This window comes from Plecotus auritus, assembly GCF_963455305.1.
Source record: "Plecotus auritus genome assembly, chromosome: 5".
NCBI classification, from domain to species: Eukaryota; Metazoa; Chordata; class Mammalia; order Chiroptera; family Vespertilionidae; genus Plecotus; species Plecotus auritus.
In genome coordinates this window covers 135,126,654-135,151,259 of record NC_137776.1, presented here as the reverse complement: position 1 = coordinate 135,151,259, position 24,606 = coordinate 135,126,654, and the positions used below count along the sequence as shown (strand labels likewise).

At 37.2% G+C, this 24,606-nt stretch overlaps 1 protein-coding gene across 2 annotated transcripts in view; it reads left to right on the top strand.

Annotated features, from left to right (window-relative positions):
- The window catches only part of JAK2 (Janus kinase 2), a 112,222-nt gene that overhangs the window by 67,274 nt on the left and 20,342 nt on the right, over positions 1-24,606 (top strand). For both annotated transcript variants that reach the window (XM_080669931.1, XM_080669930.1), the window contains exons 9-16: positions 1,601-1,758; positions 2,407-2,518; positions 5,409-5,595; positions 8,588-8,715; positions 10,949-11,083; positions 13,149-13,236; positions 16,050-16,177; positions 17,150-17,288. In XM_080669931.1, the coding sequence (XP_080526057.1) occupies positions 2,408-2,518; positions 5,409-5,595; positions 8,588-8,715; positions 10,949-11,083; positions 13,149-13,236; positions 16,050-16,177; positions 17,150-17,288 (916 nt within the window). In that variant the 5' untranslated portion in view covers positions 1,601-1,758; position 2,407. The remainder of the gene's footprint in view (positions 1-1,600; positions 1,759-2,406; positions 2,519-5,408; positions 5,596-8,587; positions 8,716-10,948; positions 11,084-13,148; positions 13,237-16,049; positions 16,178-17,149; positions 17,289-24,606) is intronic.

The following is a 24,606-nucleotide window of genomic DNA, read 5'->3' as shown; positions in this document are numbered from 1 at the left end:
CAGAGAGAAACATTGATGTGAGAGAAACACATCAATTGGTTGCCTTCTGCATGAGCCCTGACCAGGGCTGGAGCTGGGGAGGAGCCTGCAACCGAGGTACCTGCAGCCGAGGTACATGCCCTTGACCAGCATTGAACCCGGGCCCCATTGGTCCGCAAACTAATGCTCTATCCACTGAGCCAAACTGGCTAGGGCCCTATTGTAGTTCTTATTCCTGATTATCATCTTTTTTATTTTTTTTACCAATAGATATGTGAATAATACCAGTCATACTGCCTAATTAAAGGAAAGAAATCAAAACAATACTACCAAGAATTTATATAGCAAAATGTCAGCCCTGCCCAAGCTGTAAAACATGATTGATTCTAAAAGATTTAACCCTTTCTCTTTTATTAAATATCTTCAAAAATCCCACTTATTTTAATTGAAATGAAATGTAACTAGACACTAAATGGGTCCAAGGCCGACTGTCACTACTTGAGCCAAATTAAGCAGAGACAAGATTAAATCATATATGAGCGTTTATTCCAATAATGTCAGCAGTATTGAGAAAGCAGCAGGTCATCCTGAATATCCTGCTCTCTGACATTTCATTTCAAACAAACTCTTCTGTAGGATTAGTGGGTGGGGGAAGTCTTCAGTTAGTGAGTGCCCAGGGACTGCCTTCTTTCCTTGTCCTTGTAAAGATTAGCCCCGAATGCTGCCTTCCTTCGGATAGGTTCTGTCCTTGATCTGGGCTCTGGGATGCCTTATCTCCCAGGCCTGTTCTTCTTGTAACATGTTCTTCAGTTTCCCAGGGTCTGTAAGAAAATCCTTTTTTTTTCTTTTCTTTTCTTTTCTTTTCTTTTCTTTTTTTTTTTTTTTATGGTGAGTAGTTACTAAACAACTATGATTCTCTTTCTATTACGTGCCCCTCCTCTATAAAAAATAAATACACTCTTTTATACTCTTCTCTTAAATGTCTTATTTATCTGGCTCTGTCTTCTTTTCAACTCAGATATTTAACTTCCTGGCTTAAATGTCATATTAGTGTTATTTGTTTATTTAACTTAAGTATCTATATGTACCTCTCTGGCCAGTTCAGGTTTATATTACCAAAATTATAATTAACTTGCAACTCAGTCAGCAAGCTTTCCTGTTCTTAGATAAAAATATGATTAATAGTGTGCACCTACACCCTACTAGACTATGTAAGATTTTAGTTTATACTATATACATTTTCGCTTATAGCATAAATACTTTAACTTAGTAGTGTATATTTGATATGTAAAAATAAATCATTATTTCTAAATAATACAAACTTTTATATTGGATTAGATAGATTTCTAATTGAGATAACTGGCATTTCTCTAATGGGGAAAATATAGTAAAATTATGGATGTAGAGTGAACTATAACTGGAAAGGCATGATAAGCCCATATTCAAGAGGGTCTTAAATATTAGACAGAATAATTTATAATTCAAATTGGACCATAAAAGACATTTGCGCAATGTGGAAAAAAATTTAGAAGAATTAATCTAACATGGGGCAAAGAGAATTTTCAATATGTAGCATGCAGTTGACTTTTTAAATGATACTTCTTTTCTTTTCTCTGCTTAGGAAATTGAACTTAGTTCATTAAAGGAGGCTTTGTCTTTTGTGTCATTAATTGATGGATATTATAGATTAACTGCAGATGCACATCATTACCTCTGTAAAGAAGTAGCATCTCCAGTGGTGCTTGAAAATTTACAAAGCAACTGTCATGGCCCAATTTCGTAAGTAAAACAGTTTAAAAGTAAATTTTTGTTGTTGTTGTTAATCTTCACCTGAGGATATTTTTCCATTGATTTTGAGAGAGTAAGAGAGAGAGAGAGTTGCCTAGGTGTGTTATTAGACAGTGATAGATGATTCTTGCTTTCATGTAGATTACACTTTGACTTTTCTTTCAAGACATGCAGCTTCAGTAAATCATATAGCAGATTTTAAAAATCAGTAGTCTTTGTTACTTGCAATGGGTCTTCTACTGGACTTTGGATTATATTAAATATTATAATAATACACATAAATTTTTATATTAGAAATTGCTATGGTAGAAGAGACGTAAGTGTTTATGATATATTGTTTGCATAAATGAAGTTTTATGGGAGTATTGTTTTTAAAATACTAAGTTTGCAATCAGAAGGCAGAAAATTCAAATGAATTGTTCTTTGTGATTTTGTGTGTCCTCCAATGCCATTGATTTGTTTTTAAAGCAATATAATTGTCCCTTGAATTGGTTTGAACTTAATATTTTTCCTTACAAGATTATTGATAAACTTATAAAATAGAAGAGACTTCTAAAAATTTTGAGTTTTAGATTTTACTTTTGATCTTTTAGATGACATCTTGCTATGTTATCATTCACATTACTTCTCTACCTTTAGAATGGATTTTGCCATAAGTAAACTGAAGAAAGCAGGTAATCAGACTGGACTTTATGTACTTCGATGCAGTCCTAAGGAGTTTAATAAATATTTTTTGACTTTTGCTGTTGAGGTTAGTATATCACATTCATTAACAGTAACATCTTTATTTAGTCTATATAATTTCCCCTTCATGTTTAGGTACCATATGTATTTCCTTTTTAATACTCTGAATTATAGCTCTGGATATAGCTAGCATAATAATATTTAATTTACCTCAGGGATCCTGCATGTATAATAAATTAGAATTCCTAGGATTTATATCCTCCTGTCTAATAAAAGAGTAATATGCAAATTAACCATCACTCCGTTAAACCCACCAGCCACGCCCACCAGCCAATCAGGAGCGAATATGCAAATAAACCCAACCAAGATGGCTACAGCCACAGAGAACAGGAAGGAGGCTTGGGTTTCCCCAGCAATGGAGGAAGCCAAGCTTTCCGCCTGCCCTTGCCAGCCTAGTCCTCCACTCAAGGCTACAAAGTTTCAATGATAGAAGATACATAAACCCAAACAGAAATGGCAGCAGCCACGGAGCTGGAAAGAGCAGGAGGCTAGGGTTGCCCTGGGCAAAGGAGGAAGCCAAGCTTTCCGCACACCCTGGCGGGCCCAGGCCTCCGCTTAAGGCTACAAAGTTTCAATTATAGAAGATACATAAATCCCCCCAAAAATGGCTGCCACCACGGAGCAAGCAGAAGGCTTGGCTCTGCTCCAGGTTACAAAGTTTCAATTGTAGAAGATAAATAAACCCCAGATCCCAGGGCCTCTGCTTGGGTCACCAGGGTGCGTGGCCGGCCTGCAAACCACCACAGGCCCCTCGCTCAGGCCGCCTCATGCCCCAAGGGAACCCCCACCCTGATCCGGAACACCCTTCAGGGCATACCAGCTGGCCCCCACCCGTGCACCAGGCCTCTATCCTATCTAATAAAAGAGTAATATGCAGATTTACCATCACTCCAACACACAAGATGGCTGCCCCCATGTGGTCAAAGATCCTGCCCCCATGTGGACACAAGATGGCCACCACAAGATGGCCAGCGGGGGAGGGCAGTTGGGAGGGACCAGGCCTGCAAGGGAGGGCAGTTGTGGGCGATCAGGCCAGCAGGGGAGGGCAATTGGGAGGGACCAGGCCTGCAAGGGAGGGCAGTTGGGGGCGATCAAGCCTGCAGGGGAGGGCAGTTAGGGGTGACCAAGCTGGCAGAGGAGGGAAGTTGGGGGCGACCAGGCCTGCAGGGAAAGGCAGTTGGGAGGGACCCAGGCCTGCAGGGGAGACCAGTTAGGGGTGACCAGGCCTGCAGGGGAGGGCAGATTGGGGTGACCAGGCTGGCAGGGGAGGGCAGTTAGGGGCAAACAGGCTGGCAGGGGAGCAGTTAGGCATCAATCAGGCTGGCAGGGGAGTGGTTAGGGGTGATCAGGCTGGCAGGCAGAAGCGGTTAGGGGCAATCAGGAAGGCAGGCAGGCGAGCAGTTGGGAGCCAGCAGTCCTGAATTGTGAGAGGGATGTCTGACTGCCCATTTAGGCCCGTGGGATCGGGCCTAAATGGGCAGTCGGACATCCCTGGAGGGGTCCCAGATTGGAGAGGGTGCAGGCTGGGCTGAGGGACACCCCCCCCCCCAGTGCACGAATTTCGTGTACCGGGCCTCTAGTTGTCCATAAAAACAGAAGGTAGGTTACTCTATAACTTTAGCATTGTAAAATGCTCTATCCTAATTTCTCAATATTTTCTCAATGTAATTATAGTAGCTCTTTATATTCAATTACCAAATCAAAATGAATATATTGTTATGTATTAGGAAGTGTATGTTACATAGCCCTGTTTGAAGAAGTTTGTCTTTTGGGGAAAAAGAATACAAAAAATTTACTAAATTGAGCATTGTAATTATTCAGTACTAGAGACCTGATGCATGAAATTCGTGCCAGCGGCTCGGCCCTCGCAGCCCCTCGCAGCCTTGGCTGCCCCTCACAGGCCCTCGCAGCCTCTGCCAGCCCTCACAGCCCCGGCTTCTTCCGGAAAGTCATCTAGACAGTTGTCCAGACGGTCATCCGGAAGGATGTCCGGACGGTCGTTCTGTTTGGTCTAATAAGCATATTAGCTCTTTATTATATAGGAGAGACATAGACAATAACAGAAAATACAGTGAAGAAATATCTTTTGGAGTAGGAAGGATTTGAGATTGACCTTGAAGTATTTAGTTGAGTTTATACAAATGGTCCTAAATAGGTTGATATGCTTATTAAGAAGCCGCTCAATAAACAGATGAATGAACAAGCTTGTAATGAACAAGCACATAAGACAGACATTGAAAAACTGAAAAATATTAACATTCCCATATTGGAGACAATTATACAAATACAGTAGTGACACAGTGGAATGGGTAATAACCTTTGCTTGTGGAATGTGGTGAGAGTTATATGGAGGACATCACAGGAAGTGGTATTTAGGAACTAAGTTTTAGGAATGAATAAAAGTCCATTGCTCAGAAAGAAAACATGTACATTCATAGGTAGAAAGTGAGCATGTACAGTTATCATGAAATAGCATGGCACTTGCTTGGAATTTTTTGAGTCACAATATAGCTAGAACATAGGCTGTATTTTGTAATTGGCAGAAGTTGAGATTGGAGATGGAGGCAGAATCCTGCTCAAGGAACACCTTATACACTAAATTGGTTATAGACTTTATCTTACAAGTGATGAAAAACTGTTAAGGATGGTATTATTATTATTAATTATCATTGCTTTTTAAAAAATAAACTGTTAAGCCATTTCTTTAGTCTATACAATATAGTTCTTTTTGAGGAATCAAGCACCTCTATTACCCTACACTGGTACCATTCTAGGATTCATGATTCAAATGTCTAAGTATTTTGTTGGTTATTTTTGTGAAAACCATTTTGTAACAGTAATCACTATGATGTCCATTGTGATTTTCCCTCTCTCTCTTTATAATTAAACTTATATAGCGTGATAATGTCATTGAATATAAGCACTGTTTGATTACAAAAAATGAGAATGGAGAATTCAACCTCAGTGGGACTAAGAAGAACTTCAATAATCTTAAAGATCTCTTGAATTGCTACCAGATGGAAACTGTTCGCTCAGACAATATAATTTTCCAGTTTACAAAATGCTGTCCTCCGAAGCCAAAAGGTAAAATAATTTTCTAGTTATTTTAAAAATATGGGTCATGACTTGTGTATATAGTGAGTGATATCTTTAGTATATTGATTTAAAAAGAAAGATGAAAGAAGCAGTTCCATAAACAGATTAATTTTGTCTTATTCTTTATAAATATATCCTCAAGTAGGATTGTTCAGTTTGGTTTAGGTTTTCTAGAAGTGACATGAAGTTCTATAATTATAAAATGATATTAAACATAATAATGCTTGGTATAAATCAATCATTTATTAATTGAAGTGAAAGACCTCACTACCAAATTCTCATATGTGGTTCTAAGTAAATACTTTCATACTCTTAGAATTTTAATTTCTTATATATGTATTTTTTAATAAATCTTCATTGTTCAGATTATTACAGTTGTTCCTCTTTTTCCCCCCCATATCTCCCCTCCACCCAGTTCCCACCCCACCCCTGCCCTTACCCCACCCCCCACTGTCCTCATCCATAGGTGTACGATTTTTGTCCAGTCTCTTCTGCACCTCCCTCCTTCTCCCAAGAATTGTCAGTCCACTCCCTTTCTATGCCCCTGATTCTATTATATTCACCAGTTTATTCTGTTCGTCAGATTTTTTATTCACTTGTTGATATGTATTTGTTGTCACTTTGTTGTTCATAATTTTTATCTTTACCTTTTTCTTCTTCCTCTTCTTAAAGAATACCCTTCAGCATTTCATATAATACTGGTTTGGCAGTGTTGAACTCTTTTAGCTTTTTCTTGTCTGTGAAGCCCTTTATCTGACCTTCACCTCTAAATGATAGCTTTGTTGGGTAGAGTAATCTTGGTTGTAGGTTCTTGCTATTCATCACTTTGAATATTTCTTGCCACTCCCTTCTGGCCTGCATAGTTTCTGTTGAGAAATCAGCTGACAATTGTATGGGTGCTCCCTTGTAGGTAATTAACTGTTTTGCTGCTTTTAATATTCTCTCTTTGTCTTTTGCCCTTGGCATTTTCATTATGATGTGTCTTGGTGTGGTCCTCTTTGTTTGGGGTTCTCTGCACTTCCTGAACTTATAAGTCTATTTCTTTCACCGGGTAGGGGAAGTTTTCTGTCATTATTTCTTCAAACAGGTTTTCAATATCTTGCTCTCTCTCTTCTTCAGGCACCCCTATAATTCGGATGTTAGTACGCTTGAAGTTGTCCTAAAGGCTCCTTGCACTATCTTCATATTTTTGGATTCCTTTTTCTTTTTGCTTTTCCAGTTGGGTGTTTTTTGCTTCTTCATATTTCAAATCTTTGACTTGATTCTTGAGATCCTCTAGTCTGCTGTTGGATCTCTGTATATTATTCTTTATTTCAGTCAGTGTTTGCTTAATTTCTGATTGGTCCTTTTTCATATCCTTGAGGGTCTCACTAAATTTCTCAGAGGTTTCTAGAAGATTCTTGAGTAACCTTATAACCGTGGTTTTGAACTCTATATCCAGTAGTTTACTTTCCTCCATTTCTTTCATTTGTGACCTGTTTTTTTGTCTCTGCATTTTGGCTGCTTCCCTGTGTTGATAGTGTGGCTTTGTATGCTAGGTGTCCTATAGGGCTCGGTGGCTCAGCCTCCCTAATTACCTGAGGTGGACACTCTTGGTGCACCCCTTTGTGGGCTCTGTGCACAGTCTTATTGTAGTTAAGCCTTGATTGCTGTTGGTATCATGAATTGACCTCCAGGCCTGTGAGGATCAGTTGTGTCTACAATGGGAGAACTTCTGTGCTAGAGACACCCTTATGGGGCAAGACTTGCTTCAGTGGGGCTTTGGCGCTCACTGAGTCTGCCCCCTAAGTGTGTCTCTTATGGATGTGAAGTGTTGTAATCTGGATGGTCTCATTCTGACCACTGGGTACACTGGCTCTTGGATCTCCAAGGAGGTGCAAAGTCAGCCACTGCCTGAGGCCACCCAGCAGGAGCTACAGAGAGATCTGCAGATTCCTTCTCTTTGTTTGGGGTTTGGAGGTGCCCAGATGAGGCCCAGCTGTGAAGCAATGCAAGCTGCTGTCCAGCCTTGGGCCTTCTTTTGGAAGCTCTGGGGCTCTCTGACCCAGCTGCAGTTTGTTAGGTTTTAGATTGCAAAAGGCCAAGCCATTCATATGCAGAAGCCTCTGTGCACAGCTTGGTGGGGTTATAAATTGGGTAGGGTGGGTCTTGGGGAATCACCAGGGCAGAGCAAACAGCAATGGCTGCCCGTCAACCCTGCCCTGAAGAGGCCCTCGGGTCTGTGTGTCCCGCAGCACCATACAGGAACAATGATCACTGCAAGCACCTCTGAGAGAAAGCCGCCCTCGTGTTCTGGCCTGATGCCAGACAGTCAGTTTCTCTCCGTATGAGTCTGGGTCCCCAGAGTCTCGCCTGGAACTGGAGTTCAGAGCAGTTGGGAGCTTGTATCTCCCTCCCGATTGAAAAAGACAACAGCGTACCCAGTTGCCAGCCCCTTTCGTGCATGCCTCTGCACCTCCACAATTCACTTCTGCACCTCCGCACCTCCTACTGAACTCAATGCACTTTTCTCTTTCCTTCTAGTTGTAGAATTTCCACTCAGCCAGCCTTCCCATGGTTCTGGATGGTATCTGTTTTGTCTTTTAGTTGTAGTTTTGATGTGGTTGTGCACGGCAGCAAGTTCAGGTGTTTACCTATGCCGCCATTGTGGTTGTGTCTCTGATTTCTTATACTTTTAAAATAAAAATAGTAAGATTGGAAATCTTGTGAAATAATGATTATTAAAAATTACTAAATTTCCTGCAAATTTATATTAGCTATGGAAGTGAATAATTTTGAATATTTGAAATAACTGGTTAAGGTACATTAAAGTTAGGTGAATAAACTGCTAAAGTAATTTTCTATGGAAAAAAAATGAACAAAGTTATTAAGCATTTCTTATATTTAGAACACATTTTATTTTACCCCTTTGGAGAACTTTATGTCCTCAGCATGTTTTGATTATATATGTTTTTCATTATTTCTTTTATTTCTTTTACAGATAAATCAAACCTTCTAGTCTTTAGAACAAATAGTGTTTCTGATGTACCAACGTCACCAACATTACAGAGACATAATAATGTGAACCAAATGGTGTTTCACAAAATCAGAAATGAAGATTTAGTATTTGTAAGTCATTAGATGCTGATTATGGTCTTTCTTGTCCTTTTAAAATAACAAATGTTTCCCACTTATATTCATGTGACATTTGGAAGTATTTTATTATAACCTACATTAAAATTGTTTTGCACTTTAAATATTTTTATTTCTTGTGAAAGTGTAATACCAAACTTGAGTGAGAAATTAATAAAAATATTTTAAGAAGGTAATTGTATTTTTCACAGGATTTTAAAAATTTCTTTGTAAATCTTAAATTAAAAATCTTCTTCTACAAAAGACCTATATCTTAATTCTCAAATTGTAGAGAAAGTTAGGGAAATTTAAGGGATTAAAAAAGAAACTGAAAATAAAGTAGTACTTCAGATCTGATGGTTTGGCTATAGAATGATGGGGGTTGGGATTAGTCTCACTAATCAAGGAGATTAAGATCTAAAAGTAGGACCAAGTCTTAAGGCCTAAAGAAGAGCAAGAGTTAAAAATGGGGCCATGTCTGAATAAAGCCAGGATCTTCAAATAAATACATTCTCAGTAAAACAATATGTGGATTGTGAAAAATTCACTCACTAGCAAAAGGGGAAGAGAAGTGTTGTTTTAGGTGGGCTCTTAGGAAAAAATGTCTCTCCTGAGAATTTGTAATCATAGACTTTTGAGTTTGGGTTTCTTTATACCACCCGCCTGATCTAGGCTAATAAATTAATATAAAAAATGATACTCCCCTAGTAATACCTTGTAGTGCTTGGCAGAAGCAGAAACAAAAACTTTTTGGAAGAACATACTCTTAACCTTGCTCACTCAGAAAGAAGTCTATTGATGAAATGACTCCAAGCATGAGCTTTTTTTATTTTTATTTTTTTTTTAAATCCTCCCCGAGGATATTTTTTCATTGATTTTTGGAGAGAGTGGAAGAGAAAGGGAAAGACAGAGAGAAATATCCATGAGAGAGAAACACATCGTTTGGTTGCCTCCTGCATACATCCTGACCAGGGCACAGGCAGCGGGGGAGCCTGTAACGGAGGTGTGTGCCCCCCATCCCCCACTGGAATCAAACCCAGGACCCTCAGTCCAGACGCTCTATGCACTGAGCCAAACTGGCTAGGGCCAAGCATGAGCTTTTAATTGAAAAAAATTAAAAGGGAAATAGCCCAAGAGTAATCAAGAGTAAGAAGACCAACAAATCTCTTTTAGAAAGAGATTATAAAATTGATTTTTAAAGATATAACAGGCAATGGAAGCATGGGGAAAAAACAAGACACTTTTTAAAAAGAACAAAAATACTTAGAGAAGATAAATATAGAAATGAAAAATCACAATCATTAATAGTGATACAAAATGAACAGGTTAATAAGCAGATTACCTTTAGTTGAAAAGATAATTAGTGAATTGGAAAATAGATCTGAAAATTTTTCATGTTGAGCAGAATGAGTAAGAAAATGATCAACTGATGTCCACGTTCCATAAAGAGACAGTAGATATAATTATCAAGAATTGTAAAGATATGCATCCTCAGGTAATAATGGGAAGCAGGGAGTCACCAGGTAACCTAATGTAATAAAACTAATAATAGTAGACTTTCAGTTTGAACATAGGCAGCCCTGCTTCAGAGTTCAGGGTTTCAACAATTACTCTGGAAGGATGTATAAGAAATACTAATAATAGTTAATTATTGAGCATTTACTATGTGTCATAGACTATACTAAGTGCTTTCATGTATTTATTCACTTATTGCTCATAACAATCTATGGAAAAATAGTTATTCCTATTCCTCCAATGAGGAAAAGACAGCTGCAGCAGAGAGAGATTAAATTGCCTGTACAGGGTCAAACAACTAGAAGGTGGTTAGGTAATGTGGAACAAGTCAGGTATGCTGCCTCTGCAGACCATACTGTACTGCCTTTCTACTGCACTATTAGGAAAGGCATCAACAACAAAATTTCACATGTAAATAAATGTAGGTAAATAAAAGTAAATATAGGTAAATATAGGTGATAATTATAGCCAATCCAGCGGGTTTAAGAACGGATGGAACCAAAATACACTTTATTCATTAATCCTTATTTTTTTGTTTTTTGTTTTCTATTACTGTATAAGGAAGCAGAATATAATTAATTCAGAGTCTTAAATCTGGGAGATATTTGCTTATTGATTTTTTTTTTTTTTACTCTTTGTCATGGAACGTATTTCCTAATTTTCACATCTTTATCCATCTTTACTCATTTTTTTCTTTCCTTTCTTTCTCTTAAAGAATGAAAGTCTTGGCCAAGGCACTTTTACAAAAATTTTTAAAGGTGTAAGAAGAGAAGTAGGAGATTATGGTCAACTGCATGAAACGGAAGTTCTTTTAAAAGTTCTGGATAAAGCACATAGAAACTATTCAGAGGTGTGTATGCTCTTTATGTAGTTTATACAGTTTATGATATTTAAAGATGTGGTCTTAATATGCACACAATACATCATGCTTGTAGCTTTTATATCAAGGACCTTTCTGAGGATGCCTTCTAGTGTGGCTATAGAAAATTATAGAATACTAGAGGCCCGGTGCACGACATTCGTGCATTGCAGTGGTGGGGGGAGGTTCCTCAGCCCAGCCTGCGCCCTCTCGCAGTCTGGGACCCCTCGGAGGATGTCCCACTGCCAGGTTAGGCCCGCTCCCCAGCAGGCGGACATCCCCCAAGGGGTCCTTAGTGCTGCTGCAGAGGTGGGAGAGGCTCCCGGCACCCCACGGTGGCACTTGCCAGCTATGAGCCCAGCTTCTGGCTGAGCGGTGATCCCCCTGTGGGAGTGCACTAACCACCAGGGGGCAGATCCTGCATTGAGCATCTGCCCCCTGGCGGTCAGTGTGCGTCAGAGCAACCAGTCATTCGCCTTTTGGTTGATTTGTGTATTAGGGTTTTATTATATAGGATTTTTATAATAACACTAGAGGTCCAATACATGAAAATTTGTGCACTGGGAGGGTGGAGTCTCAGTCCGGCCTGCCCCCTCTCACAGTCCGGGAGCCTTCAGGGGATGTCCTACTGACTGCTTAAGCCGCAGTCTGGCCTCCCTCTGCAGGAGGCAACCGGCTGATCAGGGGAAGGTGATGCCCCCATCACACCTCTGCTGCTGCCACTGCCTGGCGTCACGGCTGCCTGAGCCTCGGCCTGCCCCTCGTTGCCTGAGCCTCGGGCCAGCCCAGGCAGCGGCAGCCACCATCCTCGGCCTGCCTGAGCCTCGGGCAGCTACTGCGGCTTTGTCCGGAAATACTATCCTTTTATTAGTATAGATTTTAAAACTAATTACTTTTGGCATTGTGTTAAGGGTATCATTACATCTCTGTATATAGTAAGGCAGTGGTTTTCAGACTTGGTTCCCAGAGCTTTTTGGGTTCCACAGATTTCTTTCATAATCTACTTAAAAATAAAAAAAGAGAGTTTAGCTTTGGTCCGTGTGGCTCAGTTGGTTGGGCTTTGTCCTGTGCACCAAAGGGTTGCTGGTTTGGTTCCTGGTTGGGGCACATACCACTTTTGTGGGCTTGATCCGCAATGGAGGGTGTGTAGGAGACTGATCAAAGCTTTGCTCTCACACTGATGTTTCTTTCTCTCTTTTCTTCTCCATCTAAAAATCAGTTTTTAAAAAAAGTTTGTACTAAGAAACATTCTAGTTGAAATACGGATTACAGAGATACAAGCCCACAGAAACCCAGCTGCCATTTGCCTTGAGTTCTTAGCATAGCAAGACATCACCAAACATTTGTGATGCTTAAAATATCTTGAAGGTTGTTAGTAAGAAGAGGATGTGAAACATTTAAGTCAAAGAGTTGTTCTAATCCAGGACACCGCAGTGTTGGTGAATGTGATTCTCAACAGCAATAGCCAGAAGTTCTAGTCCAAGTTTAGTTGAGTTAGAGTGATGTTAATACCATGCTAATCTCCCAACATAATTGTCATGATATTTTATATGCAGAGATAATTTTTTATTTTAAATTTAAATCATTTTAAATGTTCAATTACAGTTGCCATACATTATATTAGTTCTAGGTGTACACTCCAGTTCCTTACTAAGTGTTATTTGAAGCTCCCATCCATTTACTTCAATCTCATATCACTATCTCTGTTGTCTACTTCTGTTTGAACCTCTGTCTTCTACTCTAGGTGTCATTAGTCTAGGCCTGTTTATCTTCCATCATTCATGCTGCCTTGTGTCACTATTGCTCTTTTTCATTGCTGTCTTCTATTCCAGCCGTATTGAGGGGTTTCTTCAGAGTGAACTCTAGCATTAAGATTGATGGCATTGCAAGACCATATAAGGGGACCAAAGCACTTCGTAGCCTTACATATGTAGTTCTGCAGAGAAGAGGAGAAAGTGCATTTCTCTACGCCAAAGGATATCTTTCTGAACTGTGAATACTTATAGGCACAAACAATAATTCTTTTGCATTTTTTGTATGGTTTTCTTTTCCTTAGTCTTTCTTTGAAGCAGCAAGCATGATGAGCCAGCTTTCTCACAAGCATCTGGTTTTAAATTATGGAGTATGTGTCTGTGGAGAGGAGAGTAAGTAAATCTCTGCTTCTTTATGTTAATGTTATGCCTTTCTCAGTACATCCATTTTTTTTAAATAGAAAATTCATTTTCAGGATCATAGTTATGTATCAGTATAAACCATAGTTTAATAGGAATTAAATATTATTGAAACCAAAAACATTGTAGAACTGTTCAGTTAGGCCTTCTAAAAAAGGAAACTACTGAATGGAACTAAAATGCAGAAAATTGTTAATATGGCTTATGTTAAACAGTAGAGTATTATAATAAACAATGTTTACTAATCTTTTACCATAATATACAAGGTTGGCAAAAGTAGGTTTACAGTTGTGAGTACTCTAAATGAAGTTTATTCTTTCTTGTATGTTATTTGTTAATTATTGTATTATTTTTCCATATGAACAACTGTAAACCTAGTTTTGCCCAACCCTGTAGATTATGGCTGATTTAACATAATAATGGAATAACTGGACATTTCTGTACCATTTATTTGGAATTATAAAGATAAAGCATATAAATTATAGATCGATTTTTTAAAAATAGTTTATTGATTTTTAGAGAGAGGTTAAGGGAGAGAGAGGGAGAAACATTGATGTGAAACATTGATGTGAGAGCGCAACATTGATCAGCTGCCTCCTGCACATGCCCTGATAGGGATCGAGCCTGCAACTTGGGCATGAACCCTGACTGGGAATTGAACCGGCAACCTTTCATTGTAGAGCACGATGCCCAACCAACTGAGCCACACTGGCCAGGCCTAGACTGATTTTGAATGAAACTGACTGAAATGATTAGATGTTGATATTAGATATATTCTGTGTCTAAATTTATACTGTTCATAAAAACTCACAAGGTTTACATTCAGAAACTTTCTATGTAATTCCCATTTTCGATTAGTAATGTGGATTAGATATGTATCCACACTCATATAACATTGCTTCATATATTTGAATATTGATAATATTTTCAAAGGCAATAGCTTTCAAATCTGTTTTCTGGAAGTTCCTCAGGTATTTCAGAGGAGTTAATAAAATGACTATAAATCTAAGTGCAGTAGTGGAGAGTTCTACCCACTTACCACCAACTAGAGTGGTTCTGTATTTATCTCTCTTATTTATTGATGTTTCTCATAATTTTTCACTTGGGGAGATATACTTAGAGCATATAATTCCAATTTTTACACTTGCTTTTATATTTAGTTCATTGTTTCTGTGATGTACTCTTGTCATTTAAAAAAATCTGAAATTGAGAAGCTGTGATATAATTGATGGCATGTCAACTTAATGGGTATTTTTTTTCTTGTATAACATAAAATAAGGGGACATATGATAATATGTGGTATCTATGAAAAATAGTAAGTCTTAAATGTCACATAAAAAGGTTTATTAAGCTCTTGTTCATTGCAACATTGCAGCTACTAGATCTTTTTCTGGATATTTTCCCTGACAAATTTACCTGTAGGCATTTTTCTATAATTAAATTTATTGGGATAACATTGGTCAATTTTTAAATATTGGTATGTGGATTGTTCTCCAAATTAACTATGGGCAGCAAAACTTTGATTTGTTTCTGTTACTCAGCAAGGTCCAAAGGCAACTTTTGTCAATAACAGTTATTACATACCAAATGAAAACTAAGTCATTTTAATATTAAATCAAGCAGCATTACAATTTGAGATTAGATCTACAGTATGCATTTTAAAGCAAATATATGAAATATAGGCATGTATGAAGTTTAGCCACTTAATAACTTACCGGGCCATGAGCTAACATGGATAACAATGTGAAGTCTGTGAGAATTTCTTCAAAAATATATATCATTATGCCATGTTAACAATTTTTTTACTTGAATTTTTGTGGGTTTTATTTTATATCTTAATTTTCCATTGTTTAATTTTGAAAACAACACTATGCTTGATAAAAACAAAATATCAATAAGTTCAAATTTGAAATCAAGAACTTAAGCTTACTCTATTACAAATTATTACTAGTAGAATGCAAATAATCCCTAAACCCAGTTAATTATTAAATAATCCGCATTTATGTAGAAACAGTCTTGGCTTTAAGGAACTAAGTCAATACTAACAGGGTTGGTAATTTTTACTGTTTCATAATGGCAGTTAGCACTTTTTTTAAGAGCAAATACTTGCTTGTCTGGAAAAATATATCTTAATAGTATTTTTAAAAAATAGTTTTAAAGATAAAGCAATGCAAAACAATTTTTTTACAGCATAAATTAAAGAATGGATGCAGTTCAAACCCAAATGATCCTTTTTACCTCCAATAGAATAGACATTATTATTAGTTTTTGTGTGTGGAAGAAGAATTCAGGAAGTTTTGAATGTCTAAATAGTTTCGTGGAAGAAAAATTAATAATGTGAGACATTTTTATTTGTTTTAAAAAAGCAGCCATAATTCAGTGATGACACATAGAGGTGTGCTAAAGTAATATTTTATATGTGTGGGGGTGTGTAAAATGTATATAATTATAAAATGTTAATGTACATATATAATGCATGTATTGTGTACATATAATATATTTTACTGTGTATTATTTATTACTATGTGTAATGCATATTATGTATAATATTTTACATATAAAAAATTTAGATTCCTACGTCTTGCTGTTGTGAATAAACTAACTCCCCCCCCCCTTCTGAATGGTATGCAGCTGATTAGCTTTTTAAATTAGTGAATTGTATGTAGTTTAATCTCTTTTCCTATAATACCCACAGGTAACTATAATATATTTATACAAGTTTCAAATTGTATATACTTTGTATTGTATGTGTACTTGAGCCTTATCATTATTATATTTTAATGCAGATATTCTGGTTCAGGAGTTTGTGAAATTTGGATCACTAGATACATATTTGAAAAAGAATAAAAATTCTATAAATATATTATGGAAACTTGAAGTGGCTAAACAATTGGCATGGGCCATGCATTTTCTAGTAAGTAATTAGTATATTCTTTAAAAAAAAAAACCCCATCACCCAAGGATATATTTTACTGGTTTTAGAGAGAGGGAGAGAGAAAAAATATCGATGTAAGAGAAAACATTGATTGGCTGCCTCCCATACATGCCTGACTGAGGCTCGAACCTGCAACCTTTTGGTGTATGGGATGATGCTCCAATCAACTGAGCCAACCAGCCAGGGTAATATATTCTTCATCAGGAATTTATTTTATTTAGTGAAGCAATGTAGAAAGGATCTTGACCTGGGAACAAGAAATAAATCTGTAAATGGATGCTGAGTTATTTAAAATAATCTGTTTTATGAAAGGTATTATTTTAAGCATATATTTATTTAGGTAAAGTCACTTTTAATGTAAGTAGTTCTGTCATTTCACCAATCTCTTAGAATTGATGACACACAATCTAAGGTTTATGTCACTTGTGTTTAAAGAATTTAACAAAAAATTATGCAGAAATGTGCTAACTCTGGATAGCAGAAAACTCCTTAGAATATACCTTGTTGTAGTGTTTGTGGGCAATTAGAAATTATGTCCAATAAGAAAGCAATATTTCTGGAGAAGCAGAATACCAGAGGGCCAGCTAGGGATCAGACCCCTCAGAGCACACCTATATTCTGCTGCTGAAAATAAATAGTATTTCTCTCAGCTACTGCCTAAAAATAGGTACTACTTAAAATCTCAACTTTAGAAAGTGAAGTGACATTGGGTAGTTTTAATGTATTTGTTTTATTCTGGGCATAGATTATTGTGTCATTTAAAATGTAAAACAGGAAGGACAGTGTTGCCATAAAATTTCCCTTTATTATCTCAAAGCATACCTCCAAATTAATGTTTATTAATTAATAGTCTTATTTTTCTTTTTAAAATCCATTTGGGGCTTAAGACATATTAAATGTTCATATATTTGTGGATTGGTATTTGAATGTATTTATATTTTACTCTAATAGGAAGAAAAAAACCTTATTCATGGGAATGTGTGTGCCAAAAACATTCTACTTATTAGAGAAGAAGACAGGAAGACAGGAAATCCTCCTTTCATCAAACTTAGTGATCCTGGCATTAGTGTTACAGTTTTGCCAAAGGACAGTAAGTTCTATAGGGATTATATATTTTATAATTTTATTAAGCTTTACTTGGAGGGTTGCATAAACAACATGTTAATTTTTCTTAAACCATTTTATTGGCATGTTCTTGATTAATAATAAAATGCATCTACCATTTTTAGCAATCTAAATTAGGTTATAGTTACATCCTAGTCTCTGTCCATTTGTCCTTATAAGCATGTTACTCGGTTTTAGTGCTAATTCAATGCCAGCAAGAATCCCCATTTGGGGTATGGTGAAAAATGTAATTTTATTAGTGCTAAACAGCTTAAATGTGATATAGCACTGCTATATCAGGCTCCCCTCTGGCTAGACAGCTCTGCTCTGCTCCTTGATGGTCTGCTCTGCTCTGTGCCAGTCTGCTTTGCACTGCGCTAGTCTGCTGTGCTGTGCTTTGGTCTGCTCTGTTCTGTGCTAGTCTGCTCTGGCCTGCACTGGTCTGCTCTATGTTCTCTGCTGAGAAGCCAGGGAAATGCAGTTCTCAGTATTTGGAGGAAATAGAAAGTGCCTTCTAGAGCCAGAGGGGAGCTGGCTTATATAGACAGAAGTTCCAAATCCTGGTCCTTGATTGGTCTGTCCTGATGCAAATGAATACTCCAAATCCTCACAGTTTGATTGGTCCAAAAAGCACTGTCCTTATTGGTCAGAATAGAGCCCTCTGATTGGTTGCAGCTGCACAGCTGCAGTTGGATGGGGAAAATTTTAGTCTTGTTGGTTGAAATACGATTTTAGGAACTTTTTTATAAGGACTAACTCAAATGGCAGAAACACAATGCAGCAAGCAGTTCAGTATAGAGGCTAGTAGTATAGTGTAGACTTCTTTCTAAAGTGCAGTTTGCATGAGAGGCCCTTGTACAGAAATGGCTGCTAGGCCCTGGGGTTTTTGTTTTTGTTTTTAAATTTGAGCCCAGTTAGCTATCAGGAGCCCTTCTTAGTAGGCATCTTCTTTCTCAGGGTTCACAGGACTATAAGATAATGTTTTAAAAAATACTTTATTGTTGAAAGTATCACTGACCCCTTCTAGCCCTCACCCAACCCCACCCCTGCCTTCCTTTTGTGATTCAACAGTCTGTTCTATACTTCTATACCTCTGGATCTATTTTGTTCATCATTTTATTTTGTTCTTTAGATTCTACATATGAGTGAGATTATGTGATACTTGTCTTTCTCTGATTGGCTTATTTTGTTTAGCTTAATACTCTCCAGGTATAAAATGTCCATACTACCCAAAGCAATTTATAGATTTAATACAATCTCTTTTAAAATACCAATAGCATATTACACAGATCTAGAACAAATACTCCAAAAATTTATGTGGAGCCAAAGACCCTGAATAGCCACAGCTAACTTCAGAAAGAAGAATAAAGTTGGAGGGATCACAATACCAGATATCAAGTTATACTACAAAGCCATTGTTCTCAAAACTGCCTGGTACTGGCACAAGAACAGGCCTATAGATCAATGGAACACAACAGAGACCCCCACAAATCAACCCAAGTCATTACTTTTAATATTTGACAAAGGAAGCAAGAGCATACAATGGAGTCAAGACAGTCTCTTCAATAAATGGTATTGGGAAAATTGGACAGGTACATGCAAAAAAAAATGAAACTACACCACCAGCTTACACCATACACAAGAATAAACTCAAGCCCTAGCCAGTTTGGCTCAGTGGATAGAGCATCGACTTGCAGACTAAAGGGTCCCAGGTTCAATTCTAGTTAAGGGCACATGCCTGGGTTGTGGGCTTGATCCCTAGTAGGGGGCATGCAGGAGGCAGCTGATCAATGATTCTCTCTCATCATTGATGTTTCTATTCTCTCTCCCTCTCACTTCCTCTCTGAAATCAATAAAAATATATTTTTAAAAAAAGAGTTAACTCAAAATGGATAAAAGACTTTAAGTTGTGAGAACATAAAAATCCTAGAAGAAACCCATAGGCAGCAAAATTTCAGACATCTCTCCTAGCAATATGTTTGCTGATACATCTCCTAGGGCAGTAGTTGGCAAACTGCAGCTCGCGAGCCACATGCGGCTCGTGAGCCGTGGTTTGCTGCTCTGTTGACTAATGAGTTTGCCAACCACTGTCCTAGGGCAAGGGAAACAAAAGAGAAAATAAACAAATGGGACTATATCAAAATAAAAAGCTTTTGCACAGCAAAAGAAACCATCAACAAAAGGAAAAGGGTGTTCACTATATGGAAGAATATATTTTCGAATGATATATCAGATAAAGATAATTATTTTGTTGTTGTTGTTGTTAATCCTCACCCAAGGATATTTTCCCATTAACTTTTAGCAAGAGTGGAAGGGTCGGAGACAGAGATAAACATCAATGTGAGAGAGACACATTGATTGGTTGCCTCCCGCATGTGCCCCAACTGGGCCAGGGATTGAGCCTGCAACCTAAGTATGTACCCTTGATTGGAATCGAACCTGTGACCCTTCAGTCCCTGGGCCAATGCTCTATCCACTGAGCCAAACTGACTAGGGCTGATAAAGATAATTTTAAAAACAGTGTTAATCCTTAATTATGTATGAAAGGTCAGATTTTATTTTTATTTATTTTTGCATTTATTTATTTAGAGACTATGATAATATGTGAAAATCTTAGCTGTATTTCTGAATATTTCCTTAGAGTAGATCACTACAGTGCAATTATTGGATCAAGGGATGGAACATTTTTAAGGCTCTCAATACAAGTCATCAGGGAGCTCTCTGAAAAAGTGGTACTCAGTGACCTCAGAGGACTTTCAAGCATTGGAGAGCTCTTAACTTAATATATTAAAATCACACCTCATTGTTTTGCTTTGTTGTTCTGTGATTATTCATGACACTAAAGAATTTTTCATAAATTTATTGTATATTTCTAATTGTTTTATTTATTTTAATTTTTAAAATATATTTTTATTTATTTCAGAAGGGAGGCAGAGGGAGAGAGAGATAGAAACATCAATGATGAGAGAGAACCATTGATCGGCTGCCTCCTGCACGCCCCACAGTGGGGCTCGAGCCTGCAACCCAGTCATGATATGCCCTGACTGGGAATCAAACCATGACCTCTTGGTTCATAGGTCAATGCTCAACCACTTAGCCACACCAGCGGGCATGTATTTGTTTTTTACTGCACTGTTTCTTCACATCTTTTGTTCATTTTTCTCTGTGGGTCTTAGTGAACTTTTTTTGATCTGTGTGTATTCTTCATGAAACAATTTGGTTAACCTTTCTCATTTTGGTTGAATTCTTTACAATCCTGATTTACCTTTTAATTTTTTAACCTTAAAATTGTTTAAATATGAAAATTTATTGATAGTTTTTTATAATTTCTTCCATTGCTTTTATACTTTGAAAATTCTTTCCAATCTACAGATCAAATATTTACCTAAAGGTTTTTTCTAAATATTTTATTAAGTTTTTTGTTTACATGTTCTGCTCTTTGAACTGGAGTTTATTTTGATGTTGTGCGATGTATCTAAATTGACATTTTTTTGGAATACTTAGCCAGTTTTACCCTCTGTCTCTTTGGTATTAATTAATGAGTCCTTCCTTTGTCATCTACTGCATTCCTCTAAATACTGGGATGTGCTTTAGATGTGTACTTCTCATACCTTTATCAAATGACTTTGTTTTCTTTACTGTTTTATACACAATTTTTAAACACCAATTTTAATTCCTAATTATGTATGGAAGTGCAGATTTTATCCATTTTTGAAGTGAAATTTTCTATCATTCTTTGAGCCACAAGTAAATTTTCTAAATTTTTCTTTCCTTAGTCACTAAATAAAAATTTGAGAAGATATGTTTATATAGTTTGAGTTCTTATTTAGTTTAATTCAGCTAATCCTGACTTTTAAAAGCTTTTTTAAAAATGCACACACACACCAAAAAACCTTTCTTTTATGTTTGTAACTTAACACATTTAGTTAAAATGGAAATTTCAGTGTAGTAGTTGAAAGGAGTTATTTTGGTCCAAATAATGTAACTGTATTTCATTATCTTACCTAATTTCTCCAATCGAATGTTCTAAATTTAGAATCAAAGTTGACCAACTTTTGTGCATTGATTTATGGTATTCTGAACCAATAGTACTTAAACTTGATGGCTTATCTAACAGTGAAGAGCGATTATAAGGCAGAAAATGTTATAGAATCTTAGACCTGGTACTCAGTGAAATTTTACCCTCTGGAATGGGAGGTGAAGAAAGAGAAAATGTATTCACATGGTGAAGGAGTAAGGCACATGTACTCTTTGAATATACCAAAAAAGGCAACAGATTATCCTTTATTTTTATCTATCTATCTATCTATCTATCTATCTATCTATCCCAGAATACCAGAAGGTGAAGTTAAAGTGCTCTTTTCTTTTTTTTTTTTTTTCAAATTTTTATTAAGGTATTATATGTGTACATATCTTACCATTGCCCCCCCCCCCACCCCACTCCCATACCTGCCCTCACCCCCCAATGTTTTGCATCCGTTGGTTACTCTTATATGCATGCATACAAGTCCTTCAGTTGATCTCTTATTTCCCCCACCTCTCCCTAACCTTACCGCTGTAATTAGACACTCTGTTTGATGCTTTACTGCCTCTGTAACTATCTTTTGGTTCATCAGTTTATACTGTTTTTCATTATCCCTAAATGAGTGAGATCATGTGGTATTTTTCTTTCATTGACTGGCTTATTTCACTTAGCATAATGTTCTCTAATTCCATCCAGGTGTCTACAAATGGTAGTAATTCCTTCTTTTTTATGGCAGCATAGTATTCCATTGTGTAGATGTACCATAGTTTTCTGACCCAGTCATCTGCTGACGGGCACCTAGGCTGTTTCCAAATCTTAGCTATTGTAAGTTGTGCTGCTATGAACATAGGGGTGCATATATCCTTTCTGATTGGTGTTTCTAGTTTCTTAGGATATATTCCTAGGAGTGGGATTACTGGGTCAAATGGGAGTTCCATTTTCAGTTTTTTGAGGAAACTCCATACTGTTCTCCACAGTGGCTGCACCAGTCTGCATTCCCACCAGCAGTGCACGAGGGTTCCTTTTTCTCCGCATCCTCGCCAACACTTGTCGTTTGTTGATTTGTTGATGATAGCCATTCTGACAGGTGTGAGATGGTATCGCATTGTCGTTTTGATTTGCATCTCTCGGATAATAAGTGACTTTGAGCATGTTTTCATGTGTCTCTTGGCCTTCCTTCTGTCTTCTTTCGAAAAGATTCTATTTAGGTCCGTTGCCCATTTTTTTATTGGATCATTTATCTTCCTTTTATTAAGTTGTATAAGCTGCCTGTAGATGTTGGAAATTAAACCTTTATCAGTGATACCATTTGCAAATATGTTCTCCCATACAGTGGGGTTTCTTGTTGTTTTGTTGATGGTTTCTTTTGCTGTGCAAAAGCTTTTTATTTTGATGTAGTCCCATTTGTTTATTTTCTCTTTGGCTTCCATTGCCCTAGGGGCAGTATCACTGAAAAAGTTCTTTTGGCATATGTCTGAGATTTTGCTGCCTGAGGATTCCTCTAGTATTTTTATGGTTTCCCGTCTTATATTTAAGTCCTGTATCCATTTTGAGTTTATTTTTGTGTATGGTGTAAGTTGGTGATCTAGTTTCATTTTTTTGCATGTATCTGTCCAATTTTCCCAACACCATTTATTGAAGAGACTGTCTTGACTCCATTGTATGCTCATGCCTCCTTTGTCAAATATTAATTGCGCATATTGGTTTGGGTCGATATCTGGATTCTCTATTCTATTCCATTGATCTATATGTCTGTTCTTGTGCCAGTACCAGGCTGTTTTGAGGACAGTGGCTTTGTAATACAGCTTGAAATCTGGTATTGAGATCCCTCCTACTTTATTCTTCTTTCTCAGGATTGCTGTGGCTATTCGGGGTCTTTTTTTATTCCAGATGAATTTTTGGAGAGTTCTTTCTAGGTCTGAGAAATATGCTGTTGGTATTTTAATGGGGAGTGCATTGAATCTATAGATTGCTTTGGATAGTATGAACATTTTGATGATGTTGATTCTACCAATCCATGAACATGGTATGTTCTTCCATCTGTTTACATCTTCCTCTATCTCTTTTTTCAGTGTCCTGTAATTTTCCGCATATAGGTCTTTTACCTCCTTGGTTAGGTTTATTCCTAAGTATCTTAATTTTTTTGGTGCGATGGAAAATGGGATTGCTTTTTTAGTCTCTCTTTCTGTAAGTTCACTGTTGGTGTATAGAAATGCCATAGATTTCTTGGCGTTAATTTTGTATCCTGCTACCTTGCCGAATTCATTTATTAAGTCTGTTAGTTTTTTCATAGAGTCTTTCGGGTTTTTTATGTACAATATCATGTCATCTGCAAATAAGGACAGCTTTACTTCTTCTTTTCCAATTTGGATGCCTTTTATTTCTTCTTCTTGTCTAATTGCAATGGCTAATACTTCCAGTACTATGTCAAACAGGAGTGGTGAGAGTGGGCATCCTTGTCTTGTTCCTGTTCTTAGGGGAAATGGTTTTAGTTTTTGCCCATTGAGTATGATGTTAGCTGTGGGTTTATCATATATAGCTTTTATTATGTTGAGGTATGATATTTCTATTCCCACCTTGTTGAGAGTTTTTATCAAGAAAGGGTGTTGGATTTTGTCAAATGCTTTTTCTGCATCAATTGATATGACTATGTGATTTTTATCTTTCAATTTGTTTATGTGATGTATCACATTTATTGATTTTCGGATATTGAACCATCCTTGCATTCCTGGGATAAACCCTACTTGGTCATGGTGTATGATCTTTCTGATGTATTGCTGGATCCGATTTGCTAGAATTTTGTTGAGTATTTTGGCATCTACATTCATGAGGGATATTGGCCTGTAATTCTCTTTCATTGTGTTGTCTTTATCTGGTTTTGGTATTAGGGTGATGCTGGCTTCATAGAAGGAGCTTGGAAGTGTTCCTTCCTCTTGAATTTTTTGGAATAGTCTGAGGAGGATAGGTTTTAGTTCTTCCTTGAATGTTTGGTAAAACTCTCCTGTGAAGCCGTCTGGCCCCGGGCTTTTGTTTGCCGGAAGCTCTTTGATGACTGCTTCAATTTCTTCCATAGTTACTGGCATATTGAGCTGTTTAGATTCTTCCTGATTGAGTTTTGGAAGGTTATATTTTTCTAGGAATATGTCCATTTCCTCCAGGTTGTCCAGTTTGTTGGAATGGAGTTGTTCGTAGTATTTTTTAACAATCCTTTGTATTTCGGCGGGATCTGTTGTTATTTCACCTCTTTCATTTCTGATTTTGTTTATTTGGGTCCTCTCTC